At 34.9% G+C, this 21,039-nt stretch overlaps 2 protein-coding genes and 1 non-coding gene across 3 annotated transcripts; 2 read left to right on the top strand and 1 right to left on the bottom strand.

Annotated features, from left to right (window-relative positions):
* The first annotated feature begins 2,737 nt into the window (after positions 1–2,737).
* LOC132038944 (probable CoA ligase CCL8) lies at positions 2,738–10,186 on the top strand. The gene is made up of 16 exons (XM_059429449.1): positions 2,738–3,550; positions 3,797–3,943; positions 4,202–4,397; positions 4,487–4,575; positions 5,091–5,160; positions 5,294–5,346; positions 5,454–5,561; positions 6,267–6,365; positions 6,938–7,030; positions 7,124–7,201; positions 7,354–7,458; positions 7,716–7,806; positions 8,485–8,558; positions 8,678–8,857; positions 9,529–9,582; positions 9,738–10,186. The coding sequence occupies exons 1-16, from the start codon at positions 3,401–3,403 to the stop codon at positions 9,789–9,791; spliced, it is 1,641 nt and encodes a 546-aa protein (XP_059285432.1). The 5' UTR covers positions 2,738–3,400; the 3' UTR covers positions 9,792–10,186.
* Positions 10,187–14,216: 4,030 nt separating this feature from the next.
* Positions 14,217–14,290, top strand: TRNAT-AGU (transfer RNA threonine (anticodon AGU)). The gene has a single exon. It is a non-coding gene; the product is annotated as a tRNA-Thr (tRNA).
* Positions 14,291–14,533: 243 nt separating this feature from the next.
* On the bottom strand, positions 14,534–20,043 carry LOC132039749 (protein NRT1/ PTR FAMILY 1.2-like). Its single transcript, XM_059430271.1, has 4 exons — positions 19,631–20,043; positions 18,795–19,012; positions 15,797–16,341; positions 14,534–15,509 (listed from the first exon to the last, which is right to left on the bottom strand). Exons 1-4 carry the CDS (start codon positions 19,797–19,799, stop codon positions 14,624–14,626), a joined length of 1,818 nt encoding a protein of 605 aa, XP_059286254.1. The 5' UTR covers positions 19,800–20,043; the 3' UTR covers positions 14,534–14,623.
* Positions 20,044–21,039: the final 996 nt, after the last annotated feature.

The raw sequence follows: 21,039 nt of genomic DNA, 5'->3' as shown, positions 1-21,039 counted from the left end.
TGACATCGCTAAGGCGGGCGGCTTATGATTACGCCGTGCCTAGTTGGCCGGACATGACACCGCTAAGGCGGGCGGCTTATGATAACACCGTGCCTATTTAGCCGGACATGACACCACTAGTGGGCGGCTTGCGATGGTTGCCCCGACGCGGGCTAACGATGATGTTATATTTGATATGCATAAAATGTGTTTTCTTTAAAAAGTGAGCATGCATATTTCCACCTCAGGAGGCGAGCAGTACAGTTATCCTTTCTTTTCATGTTTTCTGTATTTTCTTATTACGCTATCATATGTGCTTTACATACTCAGTACATTGCTCGTACTGACGTCCTTTATTTTTATGGACGCTGTGATCATGCCCACAGGTAGACAGGGAGACGGACCGGATTCTTAGGAGTCTTATCAGCAGCTTGCAGGAGCACCCCATTACTCCGGAGGTGCCGCTTATTGTTAGATTATTTTGTGTACATATTTGGGCATGGCGGGACCCTGTCTCATCCTTATGATTTTAGTACTCCTGTTAGAGGCTCGTAGATACATATGTGGGTAGTAGATATCTTATGATTTCTTTAGTGTACATTTGGTATATTATCTTATAGCCTCGTGGGCTTGTGCATATATGTATATTTTGAGGAGTGATTGAAGATCATGTCATGGTAAGCTATGTTTGAGAATTGTGTTGATCTAAGTTGAATATGATGATGAGTATGATGAGTGGTGCTTGGTAGGCTAGCTCCGGTTACCCGTCATGGCCCTCTGGTTAGGTCGTGACAGTATCAAACCGCAAAATGAAGTATCCTTCATCATGTCTAAGGACTTGTGGTTTCCTAACAAAAGGCCAAGCAGTAGTAATGAAACTGTCCATTGTTTTAGCAAATGGTGTATCACCTATTACATATCCTATCAGGGCCGTCTTCCAATACTCCTCTTGTTCTTTCAAATCGTCATCTACAATACTCATATAAATTTTGCCATCCGTAGTGCCAGGGGGGACATAGGAAAGAACCTTACCCTTTTGCGCCTGTCTGTTCTCTCGAAATTCATCTTTCACCGTTGGAGTTTGAGCAGCGGATGTGCCCACATCAGAGAAATTTAGTCGTCGCGCCGCCTGTTGGGAGGGTTCACTACCAAACGGCTCTAGTTGAATCGATTTTTGTGAGTCAGAGTCGCACAACTGATCTTCGTCTCCCTCCTCAATCGATTGAAATTGAGGAGGAAGGAAGTTTCCAAATGTTAGGGAAGGGAGATTACAGTTTCTCCCGTCGTGTGGGGTCACCATCTTTGACGTCGAGAACGCCATTTCGTCGGAGTTATGCCGTTATTTTTTAGGTTTAACACTCAATCGGTGCACGTTAGCAAAACCTAGCTAAGGTGCGCCGAGAGCATTTCTTGTGCGATAATATTTGGTGTAGTTTAGGCCATGTGGAATAACAATCTAATGATTATTTACATTTGATTAAAAATACAATAAGTAAAATGACAAAATCCTGTTCAAGACGCCTTGTAATTAGAAATAAAAATCAAACCAGAATTATTTATTCAAGTATCACAACCAGAATTATTTATTCAAGTATCACAATTGGTAAGAGAAAAAGAAGGAAAAAAAATCACAATTAGTACTGCATTACAACTTCAGCATAATTTCCTGGCGCACCAAAATTGCCTTATGTGCCTCTCTTAATTTCTCAGTCTTTAGGGGAAAATAAAATTATAAGTATGTTGTTTCAAATAGACAATTATGTCCTCGTTAATCTTCTCCACAGTATAAAAAACGCCGTTTAATCGGCGAGACCAACACTCAAACATAGGCGTATTCAATTTGGTCAAAACATTCAACCATACAGTTGCAGCAACAAAAAGCTGTTGGGTCACCATAAATTGACATTTCTTGTTTGTCTTGTAACATGTTAAACTGTTTGGTCGCCATAAATTTTATCATTTCTTGTTTTTCTTTATAGTATATAGTTCTATAAATAAAAGAAAACTTCCCACCTAATATTATGAGCACATTTAAATTTCTCAACTACTTCCTCAATTCTAAGTCCACATATATTCACTGTCTTTTTTCGTGTCACAAAAATCATACCTTTATTTCCTCTCAATTTCGTGTCTTCTGTAAGTTCTCTTTCTTGATTAAAACCTGTATTTGTCTTAGGAATTTTGATTATCTTGATATATGTTGTTGTTACTGTATATATATTTACCCAGTCAAAATGGTTTTTTTAGGGTGTATATCAATTGTTTGAAGAAATGTTTGTTTGAGCGGCCTTTGCCAAAAAATAAAATAAAAAAAAGAACTATTTTTTTTTCTGTAGTTGCTGCAGAATTATATCATTGAAGACCTTATCTCTACCTTTGTGGGGCAGAGAGGCTCTTTCAGATAGACGCTCGGCTATGCTATAAATCTTAAAAGAAAAAAGAGTGTACTGTTGATCACTGGGGATTTTCCTACTTTGTTTCATTGATCTTACTTGGTTTAGGATCTGTTGAGAATAAATTGGTAAATGAATTTGAGTTCTTGAATGTGTTGGCTATCTTTGCTCCTGTGAAATCCTGTAAAAAGACGTATAAAAGGTGGACTGTATCAGAGATTTTAGAATTCATATGGTTTTTGTTTAACACATATACCATCTTTTCACTGTGAGCTAAGAACCTCTTAAGTAGAGAGGTTGTTTCTAAAAGACTCGTGTAACGCATATCAAAACAATTAGAAAATAAAAATATAGAATCAAAGAGGACATGGCTAATGATAGGGAAAGCAGTACTAACATTCAAGAACTCAAATTCATTTAACAATTAAACTTTGATTAATGTTTCCCTATAAAAGTAACTTTTCAACCACTAATGCAATATGTATGTCAGATAAACATATCTAACTCCATTTCCAATCGAATAGCATTATATGAAATGCGATGGGGCGTACATTTTACTCCAAAAGAATACTACTGTTTCTGAAGATGCAAATAGATGCCTAACCCCAAAGGAAAAAGTTAAAATCTTTGTTTTATCATTTTGACAAACCATAGTCCACGAGGTACGGGTAAGGTCTGCGTACACTCTACCCTCCCCAGACCCCACCTATGGGATTACACTGTTGTTGTTGTTGTTCTTGAATGTTAGTGAAAGTTGTATCGAATAATATTATTAGTAAATTGGTACCAAACGTTTTGGGGATCCGAAAAGGAAAGATTATCAGATAAGTTGGAATAAGCGAGTAGTTGTTTTCTAGATTTCTCGTGTAAATTTATCTTCGTAAACAATGAGTCCCTTGCATGCAACTCATGGCATATTTGTGCCTCAAAAAGTTAGAGATGGTGGTACAAACATGACATTTAAATAATCTTAAAGTTTTCTTCCTCTTTATTCATTTTTTTTTCCAGCTACAAGTATCATAAGCTATATGGAGCTGGTCAAGGAAGTTGCCAACAAGGGACCTGAATCGCAGCAGAATATTGCCATAAGAGCTGATGAAAAGAGCTACAGTTACCTGCAGTTGATATCATCTGCGAGGAGGATTTCTAATTTGTTAAGCAAGCTAGATCTCAAAAGTGTGAGTTCTAATAATTAAAGCTGCATGAATTTGTTGTTTTAATCTTTATCAAACAGTGTGAATTAAATGAAAGGTTTCTTTTCCTAGTTGAAATGCTTAGTTTGACAGTAATGTTGTTTGCGAAAATTGTTCATTTTCAAACACACTATGTCTTTTCATCTGGATATATTGCTCTTCCAATTTCAAAGTCAGTTTATGGATATTACTCTTGTTATTGCTTTCTGCTTAAATGCTTCCACTTTTCAGGACAAAGGAGCAAGAGTAGGGATTGTGGCCAAACCTTCTGCTGAGTTCGTTGCTGGAATACTAGGGACCTGGCTTAGTGGAGGCTGTGCGGTCCCTCTTGCTCTGAGCTACCCTGAGGCTGAACTGCTACATGTGATGAATGACTCGGTCTGTCTCTAAATATTTAATCTTCTCCCTCATTGTTTCCTGTCAGTAAAGTATTATATTGATAGATAACAAAGACACATAAAAAATGAATGCATTTTCCTTTTTCAAATACGTCCTCGCTGTCTATAGATGATTAGATCATATTCAATCAGGCTAAATATTCCCTGTCTGTATGATGTAGAAACACTGCAATATCCTCTTTCCGATTTTTGTGCTCTTTTATGCTTATTTAAATCATTGTGAAACATTGATTTCTAGGACATCTCCATAATTTTGAGTACTGAAGACCACAAAGAACTTATGAATACAATTGCAGCAAAAACTGGTGCTCAGTTATCTCTCATTCCTTCAATTCTGGACGCGCATTCATCAATAGAGCATGACCAGTCAGAAGACACGGTTTCTGATGGTCAACAAAACCTGCTAGAAACCAATTCCTATGGTGAGATAGTGGGTAATTTCTCTTGTGGCTCGATACAGTTATTTATTTCCCTGTTTAAGGTGTTTGGAGCTCATCAATAGCATTTTCCTTTGTTCTGTAAGGCGAGAACCCCGCTTTTATCTTGTACACCAGCGGTACAACAGGGAAACCAAAAGGAGTTGTCCACACACACCATGGAGTCTTGGCACAGGTTGATGTCTAGACTTGATGTTAGCATTCCCATGTTTTTATTGGATCATGATATGATTGATTCTTTATGTCTTCTTCTCGAATTCATTGATCTAATCAGCAATATTCCACGTTTACCTCGTGAAATTACGCTATAAATTAAGGCTCAGTAGATATCATGCCTATCACAGACCTTGGTGTATCTGATTAAGCAAGTTTGCTTTCACTATTTTTCTTCCTCAAATAGGCAGCAAATTCATAGATATTCTATAGATTCGGGAGGTAGTCAACATGTCATAATATTTGTATTGTTGAGAAATGATAAGTAACCCAAGCGACCACCTTGGACTAACTGCTGTTTGTAATTGAAGACGAATCGATATCAATTACTTCTGTGAACTTGTTTATGCCCTTTTCAGTTGTCAGTAATATTGGGAGGGGTGGGGATTGTTTTCATTGAAGTTTTACTACAAAATACTCCTTTCAGTTTGCTGGAAGTTATCTCTAATTTTACTCCTTTCATGTTTGCTATTTCAGGTCCAAATGTTAGCTAATGCATGGGAATACACATCCAAGGATCAATTTCTGCATTGTCTACCACTCCATCATATCCACATTGCCATTATTTTTGTTCCCAATCATGTTGTTTACGTTTTTCTTGCTTTTGCTACATGCTTTTGTGTGGGAAAAACAATCTCATTTGAACTAAAAATTTGGTTGATCCTTAACCTGTACTATACATGTGCACGGACTTTTCAATGCTTTACTTGCCCCTCTTTATGCAGGTTCCACGGTAATTACTCAAAGAAATTTCGCATCTTCAAACTTTTTTTCACCCGCAGCATACATGCTCTCTGATTGGTAATTCATATTACTATATCTGCTTTTGTGTTTTTGAAGGTTGACTTCGTGCCAAAATTCAGTGTGAGGGGAATTTGGCAGAGATGGCGTGAATCATATCCTACAGATGGGACTAAAATAGATAATGCCATTACAGTTTTTACTGGAGTAAGTCAGTTTTGACTAGATTAAAAAAATATAGTTGCAATGTTATGGCGTCTTAGATAATCTGGTGCATTTATTATGTTTGAGCTTTGCATTCTTAAACTTACCATGGAACAATGACTTGTCGCTTCAGTTGCATAGTATGTGCTGGAAGCTGTGCGTAAGAATACATGTCTCCTATTCCTGCGTCCGTGAAGTGGACTCACCGCGGAAGCCTCTAATAATGTCAGAAATCCCCCCCCCCCCCCCCCCCCCCCCACAGCCCAAGACAGATTTAATTCATTTTAAATTCAGTTCTCCACAATGTCACAAATTCCTTAAACTTCTCATGTAATGCCATTGACTAAGTCGTTGCGTTAGTTGCATCCTGTTTGTGTCAAAGCTAAGAATAAGAATACATGGTTTCTCGATTCATTTGCTTAATGCTTGTTCCATGGCTGAGACTAATAATACAATGTCATGATCTCTGATTCCTTTATCCCTGTATTGGAGATACTTAGAGCAGAAGCCTCTATTTAAATTTCAGATATCTAAGATGTCATTAGTATGATAGTATCTGGGTTATGGATAGGGTCATAGGGATAGCTTTTGTCTGTACTTGGCAAGGATTTGTTAACACCATGGTGACAAATAATAGCTTTGGTAGCAGATCCACCGGCCTACCCCCCGCTCCTCTTTTCTGATTGATGTTCTTCTCTAATACAATAGGTTCCAACTATGTATGCACGATTGATACAAGGTTATGAAGCAATGGATCCAGAACTAAAAGAAGCTTCTGCTTCAGCAGCGAGGCACTTGCGTCTTATGGTAATAGGCTTGGTTTCTCCTCTGCTGGTATTGTTTGAATAGACTACATTAAGGGCGTGTTCGGTATGAAGGAAAATGTTTTTCAGAAAAGTAATTGGGTTTCTTACTTATTTTCTTGTGCTCGGTATGTAAGCCAATAATATTATTCTAAAATCATTTGCGTACAATTTAGACAAATACAATGGGGGGTGAGGGGTTAGAATAGGGGGTGGTGGGGATGGGGGCTACGGGGATGGGGGGAAGATGAGGTGTGTTGAAGGGTGGGGAGGACACAATCAATGTGGAATGCCACTTGTGGAACTTGTTTTCCCTACTTCCACTAGGGAAGTCATATTCCTCAGTTTTAAGGAACTTATTTTCCTCCAGAAAATGTTTTCCAAAAATTTTGACCAACTGAACATGGGAAAGTTGGAAAATATTTTCCTCCATACCGAACACACCCTTAATGTAGAATGAGCCTATGACATTATCTTTTTGCTTAGTTTTTATAGAATATAGAATGTGCTGCTGTCAAAATGTAATGTATTTCTTAATTATCCCAAATGAGAAAAAACAATAATTTCTGTTTCCAGATGAGTGGCTCCTCTGCACTTCCTCTGCCCGTCATGCAGCAGTGGGAAACCATTACTGGACATCGCTTGTTGGAACGTTATGGCATGACTGAGGTAAATGAGCTCATAGCCACTTATATTGGTATGTGGGCTTTGACTGCTCACCACTTATTATCTATGCTTATGTAAATGGTTAATTGCATCCAGTTTGTGATGGCAATCTCTAATCCCATAAGCGGCAAGCGCAAAGGAGGTACTGTTGGCAAGCCATTTCCGGGTGTGCAGGTTAGTGAGTTCCTGATGTTATATTTTCCATAACATGCTGCTGCAACGAAGTCCATAAATGCAGTCCAGGAATTTTATTAGATGCATCCCGTCTTTATTATAAGTCTATCTGATTATTCTTGATTGTTCTGTCACTTCATTGTTTCTGATAGGCCAAGATTCTTTTGGAAGATGAAAGTAGTAACGACGAAACTGGAGTTGGGGAGCTCTGCATTAAGAGCCCATCATTGTTCAAAGAATACTGGAAATTACCTGAGGTAATCACTACATAGTTGGTAATTCTACTTCTTCATCTCCTGCTATAAAACTTCTTTCCTGCATTTATGGTAACAGCCATTTGTTTATTAGCTTTCATGAGAGAAGCTATTTTCCCTCTTGAACCTTGTCAAGCACTTAGTTTGAATCTATTACCATTTGCATTTGAGGCTAAGTGGCTCATTAAATTGTAATAGATAGACTTCCTAAGTCATTTCTTGGTATTGAACATCTCTTGCACCATGTGAGGATTTGCTAGGTAACCAAGCTGTCATTTACTGATGATGGATATTTCAAGACTGGAGATACTGTTACTGTTGACGAAGACGGATATTACATCATTTTGGGACGTAAGCATATCGTCTTCCAAGTTTTTCTTAGTTGTGCCATACCAATTGTATATGGCTTTCTTTAAATTGTTACTTGCTAGTTGCGCTATACCAGTTGTATGCAGGGTATGTCCCACTACCCAGTGGGACTTCTATGACCTATCTAAAGTTTCTCACTAGGTAGTTCAAACCCCCCAAATGATAGTGTTTGTATAACTTCGTCTTGCGTGTTCGAGAACCCAAACGGTAGATATAGTTGTGCCATACCAATTGTATATGGTTTTCTTTAAATTTTTACTTGCTAGTTGTGCTATACCATTTGTATGCAGGTTATGTCCCACTCCCCAGTGGGACTTCTATGACCTATCTAAAGTTTCTCACTAGGTAGTTCAAACCCCCCAAATGAGTGTTTGTACAACTTCGTCTTGCGTGTTCGAGAACCCAAACGGTAGATATAGGTCTGTGAAAGATATATATCTCCTGGATTATAGTTGAGTCTATTAACAAATATTTTTTGAAGACAAGGTTTTAATAATTTATTAGAAGATTAATTATTAAGTTTATTCAACCCTGTTCTTTGACCAGTTTTTTTCCATTCATAGAACAATGGGTGATGGAAGTTCTCTTGTTATTAAACTGTATCTGTTGGAGAAAGAATTGAATTTCTTTTTTTGAATTGACTTTTTTTTTCTTTTTCAGGTACAAATGCTGATATTATGAAGGTTGGTGGATACAAATTGTCAGCATTGGAAATTGAAGCAGTTCTGTTAGAGGTCGCTGCTTTCTATCTAGCTATATAAAATGCCCTTGGTTTCTATTAAATTTTGATTATTCCCTGTTGAGATAGATTTCAACAGTTAAATCCCGTATTAATCAAATTTCCTGTTCACAGCATTCAACTATATCAGAATGCTGTGTGTTAGGCTTGCCTGACAAAGATTATGGTGAAGTGGTATGTACAATAGTCGTGCCTGAAGCTGAAGTCAAAAGAAAACGAGACGATGAGTCAAAGCCTGCACTAACCTTGCAAGAACTTTCTGATTGGGCTAAGGAGAAACTTGCTCCCTACAAGGTATCACCCTTTTTTCTAGTGCTAATTCGTATTGTTTTTCCGGTTAATGAGCTTGGAAAACAAATTCCTTATCCAAGAACTTTGTTCTACTGGGACAGTACATGAATGATCAAATGATTGAAGAAAAACATAATGTAGAAATTACTTGGTTTAGGGTAAAAAAGGCAATTTTGGTTTGGTTGATATAGTTTCTATGGTTTTTTTTTTTGTTTTTTTTAATTTGGCGAGATGTTCTGATTAGTGTTATCAAAAGCGAAAAGTGCAAAAAAGCTGAGGTTAGCTGGGGCTTTAAGCGCGAAGCGCAAATAAAGCGTGGGCTTTAATTGAAAAAAGCGCAATGGTGCAAAAATACAAATATATATATGCTTAGTTCAAGATTAATAATAATAAGCATGAATAATAAATATATGGACAAAGAAATTGTAAAAATATTATGATAAAGTGAAACATCAATCATCTAGTGTCACCTCCTCAAGAGAGGCTAATTGGCAAGGAAAAGTATGTCTTAGAGCCTTGATGACGACATTGAAGCGCACATAAAGTGAGACGAAGCGCTCAACATGTTTTGAGCCTCGCTTTAGGGCTTAAGCGCGCTTTGATAACACTAGTTCTGATATCCAAGTATTAAGTTGCTTAAAACTAATTCTTGCCATTTTATAACTGTATCCCAGATACCAACTCATCTATATCTGTGGGACTCGTTGCCTCGAAATGCTATGGGGAAGGTTAGATATTCCAAACTCCCTCCCCCTCCCCGGCTCAAGGGACATTGTTCCAGCCATTCTTTCACTTTTTTTTTTAAATTTTTTTTTAATTTAAGTTTGAATCCAAACAATGATGGCTATAGCAGCACATTTGATGTCCTTTTTCTCGACATTAGGTAAATAAAAAAGAGCTGAAGAGAAAGCTGGTTGAAGATCCCAAACAAGTTTAAGTTGGTCAGAAAGCAAGGAGAAGATGGAATGTCAGAAAGTACAATAATGCTCTAAGGTGTCAGAGGGGCTTTCTATGTTTTTAACCACAAATAAGGTCTTGAAGAATATCACAGCAGATAGTGATTGAAGTATGTACTGCAGGAAAGTACTGAAGGGATTTTTATTTACCTCGGAGAGAAGTAATTCCTCTGTAGGTTTCATATTGGATTCTAGGATTTTTATAAGGAGAAAAGAAACTGTTTTTTACATAGAATTTAGAAAGCCTGTTAGAGTTAATACATGGATAATGTAGGTCAAGATAGATCCTTGAGCCCCATGAATTTACCATGTAAAATGGAAGAATGGTGTCTTGTGGATCTGAATAAAATGCATAATTTGATTTCTTAATTCATTCTATTGGGTGTTGTAGGAGTAAATGCCAGCATATACAGGTAGACTTAAGTAGACTTTCTTTCTTCGGTAGGATTTAAGTTAGATATATTGATGACCTTTATTTTCCAGTGTAAGTGTATACTTCCTAGACGAAATATTTTTTTTTTTTTTTTGGGGAGTGTTGCCTAAAATTGTAGAAAAGTTATCCTCGAATTACTTCAAGAAGAGTGTAAAGTATTTGCATTGCAGCTTTTTCTATTTGTCCCCGCTTGTCATTTGTTATTCACCAATCAGAGTACTACTTCCCATCACTACCACATTTTACGATTTCACATCCAACTAAAGTATGTAAAATGATTTGGCAGTTGTGTTTTGTGAATTTAGTAGGGGATTTGGAATTATGATTTCATATATTGATTTTAAATTAGTGTTTGTTTATGAAATTTGTAAATAATTTTAACTTCAACTTCATATCATGATTTTAAATCTCAAGTTCTCCAAAAAGTAGGATTTGGGATTTGATATCATGATTTCAATTTTTTTTTAAATGAAAAATTTGTCTCATAAGTTTAGATTTTGTAAAAAAAAAGAATGTCATTTTAAATTTTGCAAAAAAAAAAAAAAAAAAAAAAAAAAAAAAGACCCATTTTTGGCGCAAAATAATTGTCTATACCATGTGGAAGGATTATATTAAAGAATAGCTAATTACCACCAGTGTTGATTTTTTGATCAATGAATCTTTGTCAAATTGTGTGTGAAAGTTTGTAATAGCATGTAATTGCAATCATTTACTTACAAAAGGAACATGAAGATATGCGATTTATTAATAAGGCACCGGATGATATTTCAATACCTTGTTTGTGAACTATATAGCATGCTCATTTGGCAAGATTATATAAGAATTGAGGAAGTTTTGATAGTTTTCACAACTTATGATGTTTTAATGCTTATGAAAAAAAATACAACTTAAGAAACTTCAACTTCAAATCAACTGATTTCAAATCATGTTCAAATGGGGATGCGTTTTTGGAGTCCGGAGCCAAAATGGCTTCTTTTTACAGCCATTTTGGGTATTTCGTCATATTCGTCCAACGAAATGCAACAAATTTTTGTTTTTTTTTTAATTTCGTTTTTTATATTAAAAACGAAAAAAAAAAAAAAAAAAAATTTGTTGCATTTCGATTTCGAAATGCAACAAATTTTTGTTTTTTTTTTTTTTAACCCCTCCCCCATTAAAATAATAACTTGAATTTCAAGCTTTTTGTTCTCCTTCTTTTCTAATTGTTAAATTTTCTCTCTCAATTGTCAGATATATATTTCAAAACCTAACAATAAATTGTTCGAAAAGCGAATAGTAAGTATCTCACGTTAATGACAATGGGTTCGTTCCGTGGTGTGTGTTTAACAATTAACATATCGCTATACAACGCAACCCATAATTAGTTTGGAATGACAAATACATATATATGCACAAGAAAGCAAATAAAGGCAAAAAAAATCGGCATAAGTTTGATAATTCGTTAACAAATTTATTGGGGCATTTTAATGGGCAAACTTGTATGTTGGACCCGCATAATGAAGGAATTATCAAAGTTTGTCAACTTTTAGTTAAACACAACTGTGTGTGAACAAAACACCAACTTCAATGCAAAATATGGACAATGATGCCGCACCATATGCAAAATAGCCGGACAGCACTAATTGTCAACAAAAAACTACCAAGCTACATTGTTTGCTTACATATCCAAGTTTCACCAAAATAGCTAGCTTAAACATAGAAATAACAGATTACTTCATTGGAGATTTTCCTTTTCCTTTTCTTGATCTTGTTTGAACTCTTTGATCTTGTTTGGATTCTATGATTAGCACTTTGCACTTGGAGTTGTCTTTGTGTGAAATCGCTTTTGTTCCTTTCCACTTCAATCCTTTGTCAGTTTGTATCCAATATCACTTGTGACCAAGGCCGAATTCATTGCCTTAGATGTGGACACCAACTGCTTCGCTAGGCATTCCTTGCCGCAATTTAAATTGGTTAGTGTCATAAAGGCTAAAAATAATAACAATGACTTAGATGATTACCCTCGTCTCTCTTGTACTTAGTCCCCCCTCCCATAAGGCATAAGTATGCCCCCCATCGGCATAAGTTTGATAATTCGTTAACAAATTTATATGGGGGCATATATGGGCAAATACCTTGGACCCGCATAACTTGTGAAGTAATTATAACTAAACATAACTCAAAAAGTCGCCTCCGCGAGACTTTTAGTTAAACACAACTAAAAAGTGATCCGCATAACTAAATATAACAAAACATCAACTAACATTCAATGCAAACCTCGAACAAAACACCAACTTCAATGCAAAATATGGATTAATAAACCAAAGCTTGATACCATATGCAAAATAACCGGACAAATAGCACTAATTGTCAACAAAAACTACCAAGCTACATTGTTTGCTTACATATCCAAGTTTCACCAAAATAGCTAGCTTAAACATAGAAATAACAGACTCTTCATTTGGAGATTTTCCTTTTCCTTTTCTTGATCTTGTTTGAACTGGGAGCCTTTGATCTTGTTTGGATTCTATGATTAGCACTTTGCACTTGGAGTTGTCTTTGTAATCGCTTTTGTTCCTTTCCAAATTGGGTTTGTATCCAATATCACCCGTGACCAAGGCCGAATTCATTGCCTTAGATGTGGACACCAACCCGTCGCTTTTCGCAATTTAAATTGGTTAGTGTCATAAAGTGGCTAAAAATAATAACAATGACTTAGATGATTGAGAAACACTTACATTAACACATTTGGAAAAACAAATACACCGTCCAACAACCCTTGGCCTCTTGTACTTAGTCTGCCCTCCCATAAGGCATCGGCATAATTTTGATAATTCGTTAACAAATTTATCGATGGGGGCAAACTTTTAACGGGCAAATTTGCCGGACCGGCATAACTTTGTGAAGGAATTATCAAAGTTATCCGGACCAAGATAACTAAACATAACTAAAATACGTTTTCTCCGTACTTTTAGTTAAACATTGCCCGGATCCGGCATAACTAAATATAACAAAACACCAACTAACATTCAATGCAAACCTGAACAAAACACCAACTTCAATGCAAAATATGGACAATAAACCAGTAACCAGTACCAATGCAAAATATGGACAATAAACCAAAGAATAACAAGACTACCAATGTTGCACGAAATGCAACAAATTTTTTTTTTTTTTTAATTTCGTTTTTAATATAAAAAACGAAATTAAAAAAAAAAAGAAATTTTGTTGCATTTCGTGCACTGTCCAACGAAATGCAACAAATTTCTTTTTTTTTTTTTAATTTCGTTTTTTATATTAAAAACGAAATTAAAAAAAAAATAAAAATTTGTTGCATTTCGTGCAACATTGCACGAAATACCCATTTGGGTTTAAAAAAAAAAAAAGACATGCCATTTTGGTGTAATAGGCCGTAAAAAGAAGCCATTTTGGCTCCGGACTCTGCGTTTTTGCATCCTCTCATTTTTTGATACATGGGAAAAACTAAATAAATTTCTTAATATCTTTCATAAGTTATATCCTTGAGCCGAGGGTTTATCGAAAAACTTTACCATAAAGACAGGAATAAAGTGGATTCTGGTAGGTATATTGTTGTTTGTTAAATAAGCTATTTGGTTTAAGTTTTAAGCTTGCTAGGAGAATAACTCCACATCCTTGAGCTTTTCTTTTCAAATTAACAAATCTTCTTCGTATTAGTGGTCTTCATTTGTCTGAAAATGTGCATGGTGGTGTCTTTATTCACTTCAACAAATATTTAACATCTTTTATAGTGACTTTGATAGTGACATTATTTGTCCTCTTGTTTGATAAGTTTATCAGCAAGTAAACATTCATCTCTCTCAATTTTTTGTAACCCCTAAAATCTTCCACCGCTGCACACACCTTGGTCTCCATATAAAAATCTCGAAAGCTAAATAAACAAGCAGAGCTAACATTTACATGGTGATAATAAGGATAGAGGAAAGCAAGGAAAGGACATACAAAGGTCAAAAAAGCTTTCATAGCTCAGTTGGTTAGAGCACCCGTTTAGTAAGCGGGAGGTCTTGAGTTCAACTCTCAATGAAAGCACGTTGCCACTGTTTTTGACACATTGCCTTTTATCTTGTTAAAGTTTTTCCATTTTGTTATTCGGGAAAGTGTCAAATTCACCCCTCCATTATCTAAAAAGGATCAATTTTATTCTTCCTGTCTTAATTGATCCCTTACGTTTCCTCTAATTCTCCATGCATTATTTTCTTATTCTCTTTTCTTTTTGGGCCTTGGGAAGAAGAAAATATATACCAATCAAAAGATCTGATTGAAAAATGAACCTAAAACAAATTATAACATAATTACTTATAAATACTATGTATACACTAAACCACTTGCACAAACATGATTTCAAGTTAAGCAGGCAGTGGTCTAAGATATATTCTCCAGTTGCATATCACCATCTCCCTCTACCATTTTCTTACTCATATTCTCAGCACAAGGTCCATATGCCCAACTACAAACCATAAAATAAAGCAAATTAAAAGCTGTCATAATTGCAAGAAGCCAATAGTAGTTTTCATAATGACCCTTGTTGATGTTGCTTGAAACCCAACTTTCTTTCCCTTCTCCTTTTGTAAGATTGTCCACATTGCTCAGTATCACACTTGCCAATAGATTTGCCACAGCCATTCCTAGTCCAAACATTGCGGTTGCAATACTTGACATACTTCTTGGAAGCTCAGAGTAGTAGAACTCTGTCTGGCCAATTGCATTAAACGCCTCTGCTATTCCGTTTAAACAATGTTGTGGTACAAGCCACATTGCTGACATTGCCACCATTCCCTCGGGATTATTCAAAAGTCCTTGCGCGATTGCTTTTCTTCGTCTAATATGTTCTATGATCCCGGAGACTAACATGGACATGCAAGAGAAGAATATCCCAATTCCCATTCTTTCTTTAGTTCCAAGACGAACTGGTTTCCCTCTGATTCTTGATGCCACTGGAAGGATCGCGCGATCATAGAGAACAAGCCAAAGTGTTAAAGCTATGATGGTAAACATTCCAAAAGAACCCGCTGGAATTTCAACGTTTTTAGTAATGTGTCTATTCATGGATTTAGCTTGAAGTAAAGGGAACGAACTTTGACTCAAGTTTATCGATATCATGATCCCCGTTGACCACAATGGCAGTACCCTAATAAGAGATTTTAGCTCCTCAACTTGCTCCACTGTGCAAAGATTCCACGGATCGACTGCAACACCATCTTGCTTAACATCTTCAGGGGATTTTATGATGCAAGCTTTGTTTAAGAACCTAAAATTGAAACACACTTCAGATGCTAAATAGACAAAAAGGACATAGATTGAATACATCCTAGGATAATTACAGGGATTTTTTTTTTTTTTTTTTTTTGCCCGTTGGCCTAAATTAATTACGGGCCGTAACAAAATATACACTAATTCTGTACATGTTCTGTAAAAGATGTGTATATTTATGTATATAGTACAAGTATATTTGTGTATATAATATGTATATTAGATGTATTTTTATACTTAATATACACAACCAAATGTAATTATGAACAAGAAAGTTCTTCACACCTCAATTTGCTCGATAGCACGAAAAAGTCTGAACCTTTGTTGTGATGGTAACCAGAATTCTGATCCGGGTATGCAAGTTTCCTATTCTTATAAGCTACCACAATTACTTGAACGAACCTGCTAAACAAGTTTTTGCTAGCCTTTTCCTTGATATAAAGTGGAGAAGCAATAAAAAACAGCAGACCAGAGAAGAACATAATTATTGCAGGAACTCCAAATCCAACTTTCCATCCCATTTGATCTTGAAGATATACAATACCAGTCATAGCAATCAGAACGCCGATCATGGCTGAAACATAGTACCAGTTAAAAAAAGTCTCCAGTATCCGTTTGTTATTAGGATTATCGCGCTTGTCAAACTGATTTGCGCCAAATGCTAAAGAACATGGTCTAACACCACCAGCACCAATCGACATTAGCATAAACGAGGAAACCAAAAGTGTATATTGTGCCGGTGTTGCAGATTTACACGCCTGAGTTGGTAAATCGCAAGGGGGAGGCCTTGCTTTCGGAATCATTGCTGTTATCCACAAGAGAATTGTACCCTGAAAATGGAACATTAAGGTGTTTAGCAGCAGTGGCGGAAACATAATTTCTAGAAGATGGGTGCAACACTTTTTCTTACGTCGAAATTTAGTTTTGGCTATATGAAATATAATGGCAAGGACAACTAAACGAGGAACTATATAATTAGCTGATACTATCATTTCAGTAAAGTAACATTATATTTTCACTGTTAGAAGTTTATTCTTCTATAATTAATAAAATGCAAAAGCTTGTATTGTTCGATATATATAAAATTCACATTGAAACTTTTGATTGACTTTGAGTCCTGCAAACTAGAATAAGTAGATCAAGAATATTAAGGTCTAACAGAACTTTTAAGTCATCTTTTGGCAAAATGGTATAGTTAATTAGGCACGTTTAAGTAACTGATGCATGAATAATTTAATACATCTTCAAGAGGATCATTTTCTGTTCATTAAAATGTACATAATTCATTCTTGAATTAAAAGAATTTTAGCATGTCTCCATCTTGGGACACAGTAAGTAAATTCTGTACTACATTAAAACTGGCCACAATTCACCCTAATGCAAAATGTGTTATGTCGTAGCGATCCAAAGCTGGTAAAATAGCATCTTAATTGACATTTACTCCGAACTGAATAAATAATTAATATTAGCAGTACATAAGGTTATCACCAATATACAAAGTAAAACTCCATTACATCCTCTGATTAGTATAAGCGTTGTTGAAAATTATATAAAAGAAAGTTTCAGTGTAATACTGTAATTCTCTCTTGCATTATTTTGGTACAGGATCCAATCATAGCCTTCCCTCTCCTCCCTCCTTCTACCTCTTCCTCCCAACACAAGGAAAAAGGAAAAATAAGACAAAGGCAGTACTTTGTCTTCCAAAAAGTAATATTCTAGTTCTAGTATAAGTACTAAAAAGGAGAAGAGACAGCGGAAAAGGAAAAATAACTTATCTACGTGTTGTATTTATATCAAATCACATTAATTTGCTATGATCAAGTAAAATTTAATTAACACTACTTTAGTAATAAAAATTTATATGAAGAATTTCGCTATATATTCATTGAATTGGTATAAACATTCTAAAACTCCCGAGAAAAGAAAGGTGGCTATGTTACGGAGTGTTTAACACTTGACAAGTTACGTTATAGGAGTAGCTGGTTTGGCCAAGTTTTCAAAATGCGTATATTTTGAAAAGATTTTTTTCAAAAATAATTTTAAAAAAATATTGTTGAAAAATAGTCGTTTGCGTTCTAATCATTTGAAAAAAAATACTTTTGTCGATATTGACCAAGGTTTCAAAAGTACTTCTAAAGAAAAAATTATTTTTTCCAAATTCTGAAAAACAACTTCTATTACTATTCAAAACACTTTTTTACAGTCTGGTCAAACGTCTCAACTCTCTAAAATAATCACCTTTAAAAAAATTGGCTTCCAAGTTTGGCCAAACAAGGCTATCTATCTATCTCATACTTGCATGTCAACATTTTATACAGCTATAACGCACAACTCTCTCTATACACAATAATATAGTTGGCCATGACACAATAACTTATATATACCTAAATTTTTAATAATATGCTAAACCGGGAAGATAGGAGAAAGTGACAACATAAACGTAACTACTCCACAAGTGATAATTAAGCCCATTAAATATTTACAACGGGAACCTTAGCGGTGAGTGCGACGTTTAAGCAGGAAATTAATTTATACTACTATACGCATTGACAGTTAAGAGGACAAGAAGTCTACATCGTATCAAGGCTGGAAACAAGTGTACCTCGTACCATTTACACAACAAAAATCATATACTAATATTCAGGCCTCCAATAAATTAAACAAATTATAGGATAGTACTATTCAAATTAGAGTTACCGGATTAGGCTTGTTTTGAAGATTTACTTAGCAGAGGTTTGGCCATAGATTGTAAATATTTATCACTTTGTTTGAAATTTGTGGAGTGGAGTTGAAGATAGAGTTGTGTTTTTTATTCACTTTATTTTTTTCTTTGTTTGGTTGTACTTTTTGCGTAGAATATTTGGAGTAATATTCATGCTTTATTTGGAATAATATTCATGCTTAAATGTACTTAAATTTGAATACAACTTCAAAAGTGAAAGTTAGTTGGAAAACAGGTTGTAATAAGTTCCAAATTTGAAATACAACTTCAAACATTGATTATCAAATAAAGTAAAAAATTATTCAAGAAAAACATAAATATTTTATGGTCAAACTGTCCTTAGTGTTATGAGTCAACTTTAGCTGATGTTATAAAAAATTATTACTAAGTGCAGAAAACAATATTTTCTTTTGGGTTCAAAAGATTAATTAATATTGTTCCCACTATATACTAAATTAGCAGTACATGCTGTGTAGTGCTTTTATGATTCATATTAAATTAATTTCAAATTAAACATTTCCACAAAAATAAGAGGAACCAAAAAAAAAATGATTTAATTACCAGGAAACTGAAGATGGAACCAATTCCAATGGCAAGAAACCGACCAAGATATGAATCAGCTACAAAAGCTCCAACTATGGGCAAGAAATTGGTAGCAGATGACCAATAAAAGAGTAAATTTTGGGCAGGGGTGACTCCCATTCTGTAGTCTTTCATCAAATAGAATGTCATGTTTGGTAATAGCCCATAACTTGCCACCTTCTCCAGTGCCTCATTTGCTGAGAACAACATAAAATCCAATTATATAATTACCCACTAAAGAGAAAACAAAATTAAGTTCATTAAGACCAATTACATACAAGATTCCCCAGTTACATACAAAATTCCCCGGTAAAGAGTTGAAAACAACAAATTAAAATAGAAAACTATATATATTCTGTTCATGATTAACATGAATTTAACTTGAACTCATGTTAAAAGAACTGTTCAAGGATGACTAGTTGACGTAAGTATTAAACTGACAAGATTACCCAGAAAGAAGATTTTTAATAGAACAACTTAAAAGAGAGAGAATGTTTTTTTTTTTTTTTTTTTTTTTTTTTTTGAGAAAAGAGAGAAAATGTTTAAGACAACAAAAACGAAAATCTACTTTTGTCCGTTGTAGTAAATGAAAGATAACACAGAATGGAAATGGATAGGAGAAGCTGCACGTGTTAGTAACTAAGTATGAAATAAAGCCATTTTACCTAGGAAATGGTGGTATTGATTCATCCCTCCCCAAGGGAGTTTGACTTAACTTGGAGTTCAAGAAAGAAAAAAAAGACCTTACAATCTGTAATTTGAGTAAATCATAAATACTCGCTCATCTTATTAAAGGGTAAATAAAATTTACGTACCTATAATGAATGGCATGGTTACGAGACCACCCTTGGATCTTTGAACAGTTGATGGAAGATCATCAGGAGGAGAAGCAGAAGAAGAAAGTTTATTGTAGTGATGATCCTCCATTTTAGTCATCACTTGATCTGAATCACTACTAGCAAGTTCCATCATCTCCTTCTCCATATCAGTAATAACAAACGAGCTATCGACTTGAGTAAGGGATAGGATAAGCTGGCAGTACTAATAGTAGTGATGAATGTAAGAGAATAAGGTATGTAGGTGTTTTCTGTGAAGTGAAAGTACTCAAAAGCTTGAAAGCTGGATGTGTAGGGATGATGAGACAAGTATCATGGCGGGTGGGGTTGCCTTTCACTTGCCTTTTTAAAAAGAGACTAATAATTTCGACCGCTTTTGCAGACAACAACGCAGGGAATTACGTGCGTTTCATTCTTTTAAAGGGCTACTTCACTATTTTTCTTTCACTTTTTTTTTTTTTTTTTTTTTTTTTTTTTTTTTTGGGGTACGATTTTAAGAAGCTCTTTCATATAGACCGTGTAAATTATGAGGTCATTATAGTTAAGCAGCGGCGGAGGTAGAATATGAGGTTTGTGGGTTCCGAATTCAAATTCTTTAAATTCTTTTGGGTTTTAAATTATTAATTTATACATACACTACAACATAGTGTAACTATAGCTACGAAATCTAAGCTATGAATTTAAAAAGCGTAGCTATTACCTAGTAATAGCCACAAAAATTTAAATTCCGCAGCTATCTGCAAATTTGTAAAATTTCTTAGCCGCAAAAATCAAATTGACAAAGCTAATTTCTCATTTTTTTCTATAATTGCTAACAATCGTGACAATATATACTTAAATAGCTACAACCTTATTGCTACGATAAACTTTTGTAGCTGATCATAAGTTTTTGCCACACGATAAAAGTTACCGTAGCAATAGTAACCTTTTACCCACAATAAGTTATTTGAAACAAAATATTGTAGCTAAATAAATATTTTTGCTTCAAGTTATAAAAATTTGTGAAAACAGTTAAATGATATAGCCATGAATGTTTTGGTAAAAAAAAATATTCATAACTAATAATGAGTTTTTGCCACGGGTTGAAACTTACTGTAGTAATAGTAACCTTTTAGCCACAATAGAAAAATATTTTACGTGTTACCAAACACACCCTAAGTCTTGCTCAAGTTCATCTTTATCAAGTGCTTCGAGAATTCTTATTTTACTCCGACTCGTTCAACCTGGACAATGTACCTTTATCGATTTAGTGTAATTAGTTGTTGATCGTTCTATTTAGTTCAATTTTACATGTAATCTTTAAATATAATTTAAATAAACGGTTAGACTATTGATCTAATGTTATTAGATGTTCATATAGTTCCATTCAGTTTAACTTTACATGATCT

Source organism: Lycium ferocissimum, chromosome 12 (assembly GCF_029784015.1).
Source record: "Lycium ferocissimum isolate CSIRO_LF1 chromosome 12, AGI_CSIRO_Lferr_CH_V1, whole genome shotgun sequence".
Classification (NCBI taxonomy): Eukaryota; Viridiplantae; Streptophyta; class Magnoliopsida; order Solanales; family Solanaceae; genus Lycium; species Lycium ferocissimum.
Note: the sequence above shows the minus strand (reverse complement) of the source record. Positions and strands in the feature narration are given on the sequence as shown.

Bases quoted from the DNA above. Each gene is read 5' to 3' on its own strand.
- LOC132038944 (XM_059429449.1), top strand. From the start codon at position 3,401: ATGGAGCTGGTCAAGGAAGTTGCCAACAAGGGACCTGAATCGCAGCAG. The intron at 4,576-5,090 runs GTTGATGTCTAG...TTGCTATTTCAG, and splicing joins ACCATGGAGTCTTGGCACAG to GTCCAAATGTTAGCTAATGC. The intron at 7,202-7,353 runs GTTAGTGAGTTC...TGTTTCTGATAG, and splicing joins AGCCATTTCCGGGTGTGCAG to GCCAAGATTCTTTTGGAAGA.
- LOC132039749 (XM_059430271.1), bottom strand. From the start codon at position 19,799: ATGGAGAAGGAGATGATGGAACTTGCTAGTAGTGATTCAGATCAAGTG. The intron at 19,013-19,630 runs GTACGTAAATTT...TGTTGTTCTCAG, and splicing joins AACCATGCCATTCATTATAG to CAAATGAGGCACTGGAGAAG. The intron at 16,342-18,794 runs GTAATTAAATCA...TTCCATTTTCAG, and splicing joins GTTCCATCTTCAGTTTCCTG to GGTACAATTCTCTTGTGGAT.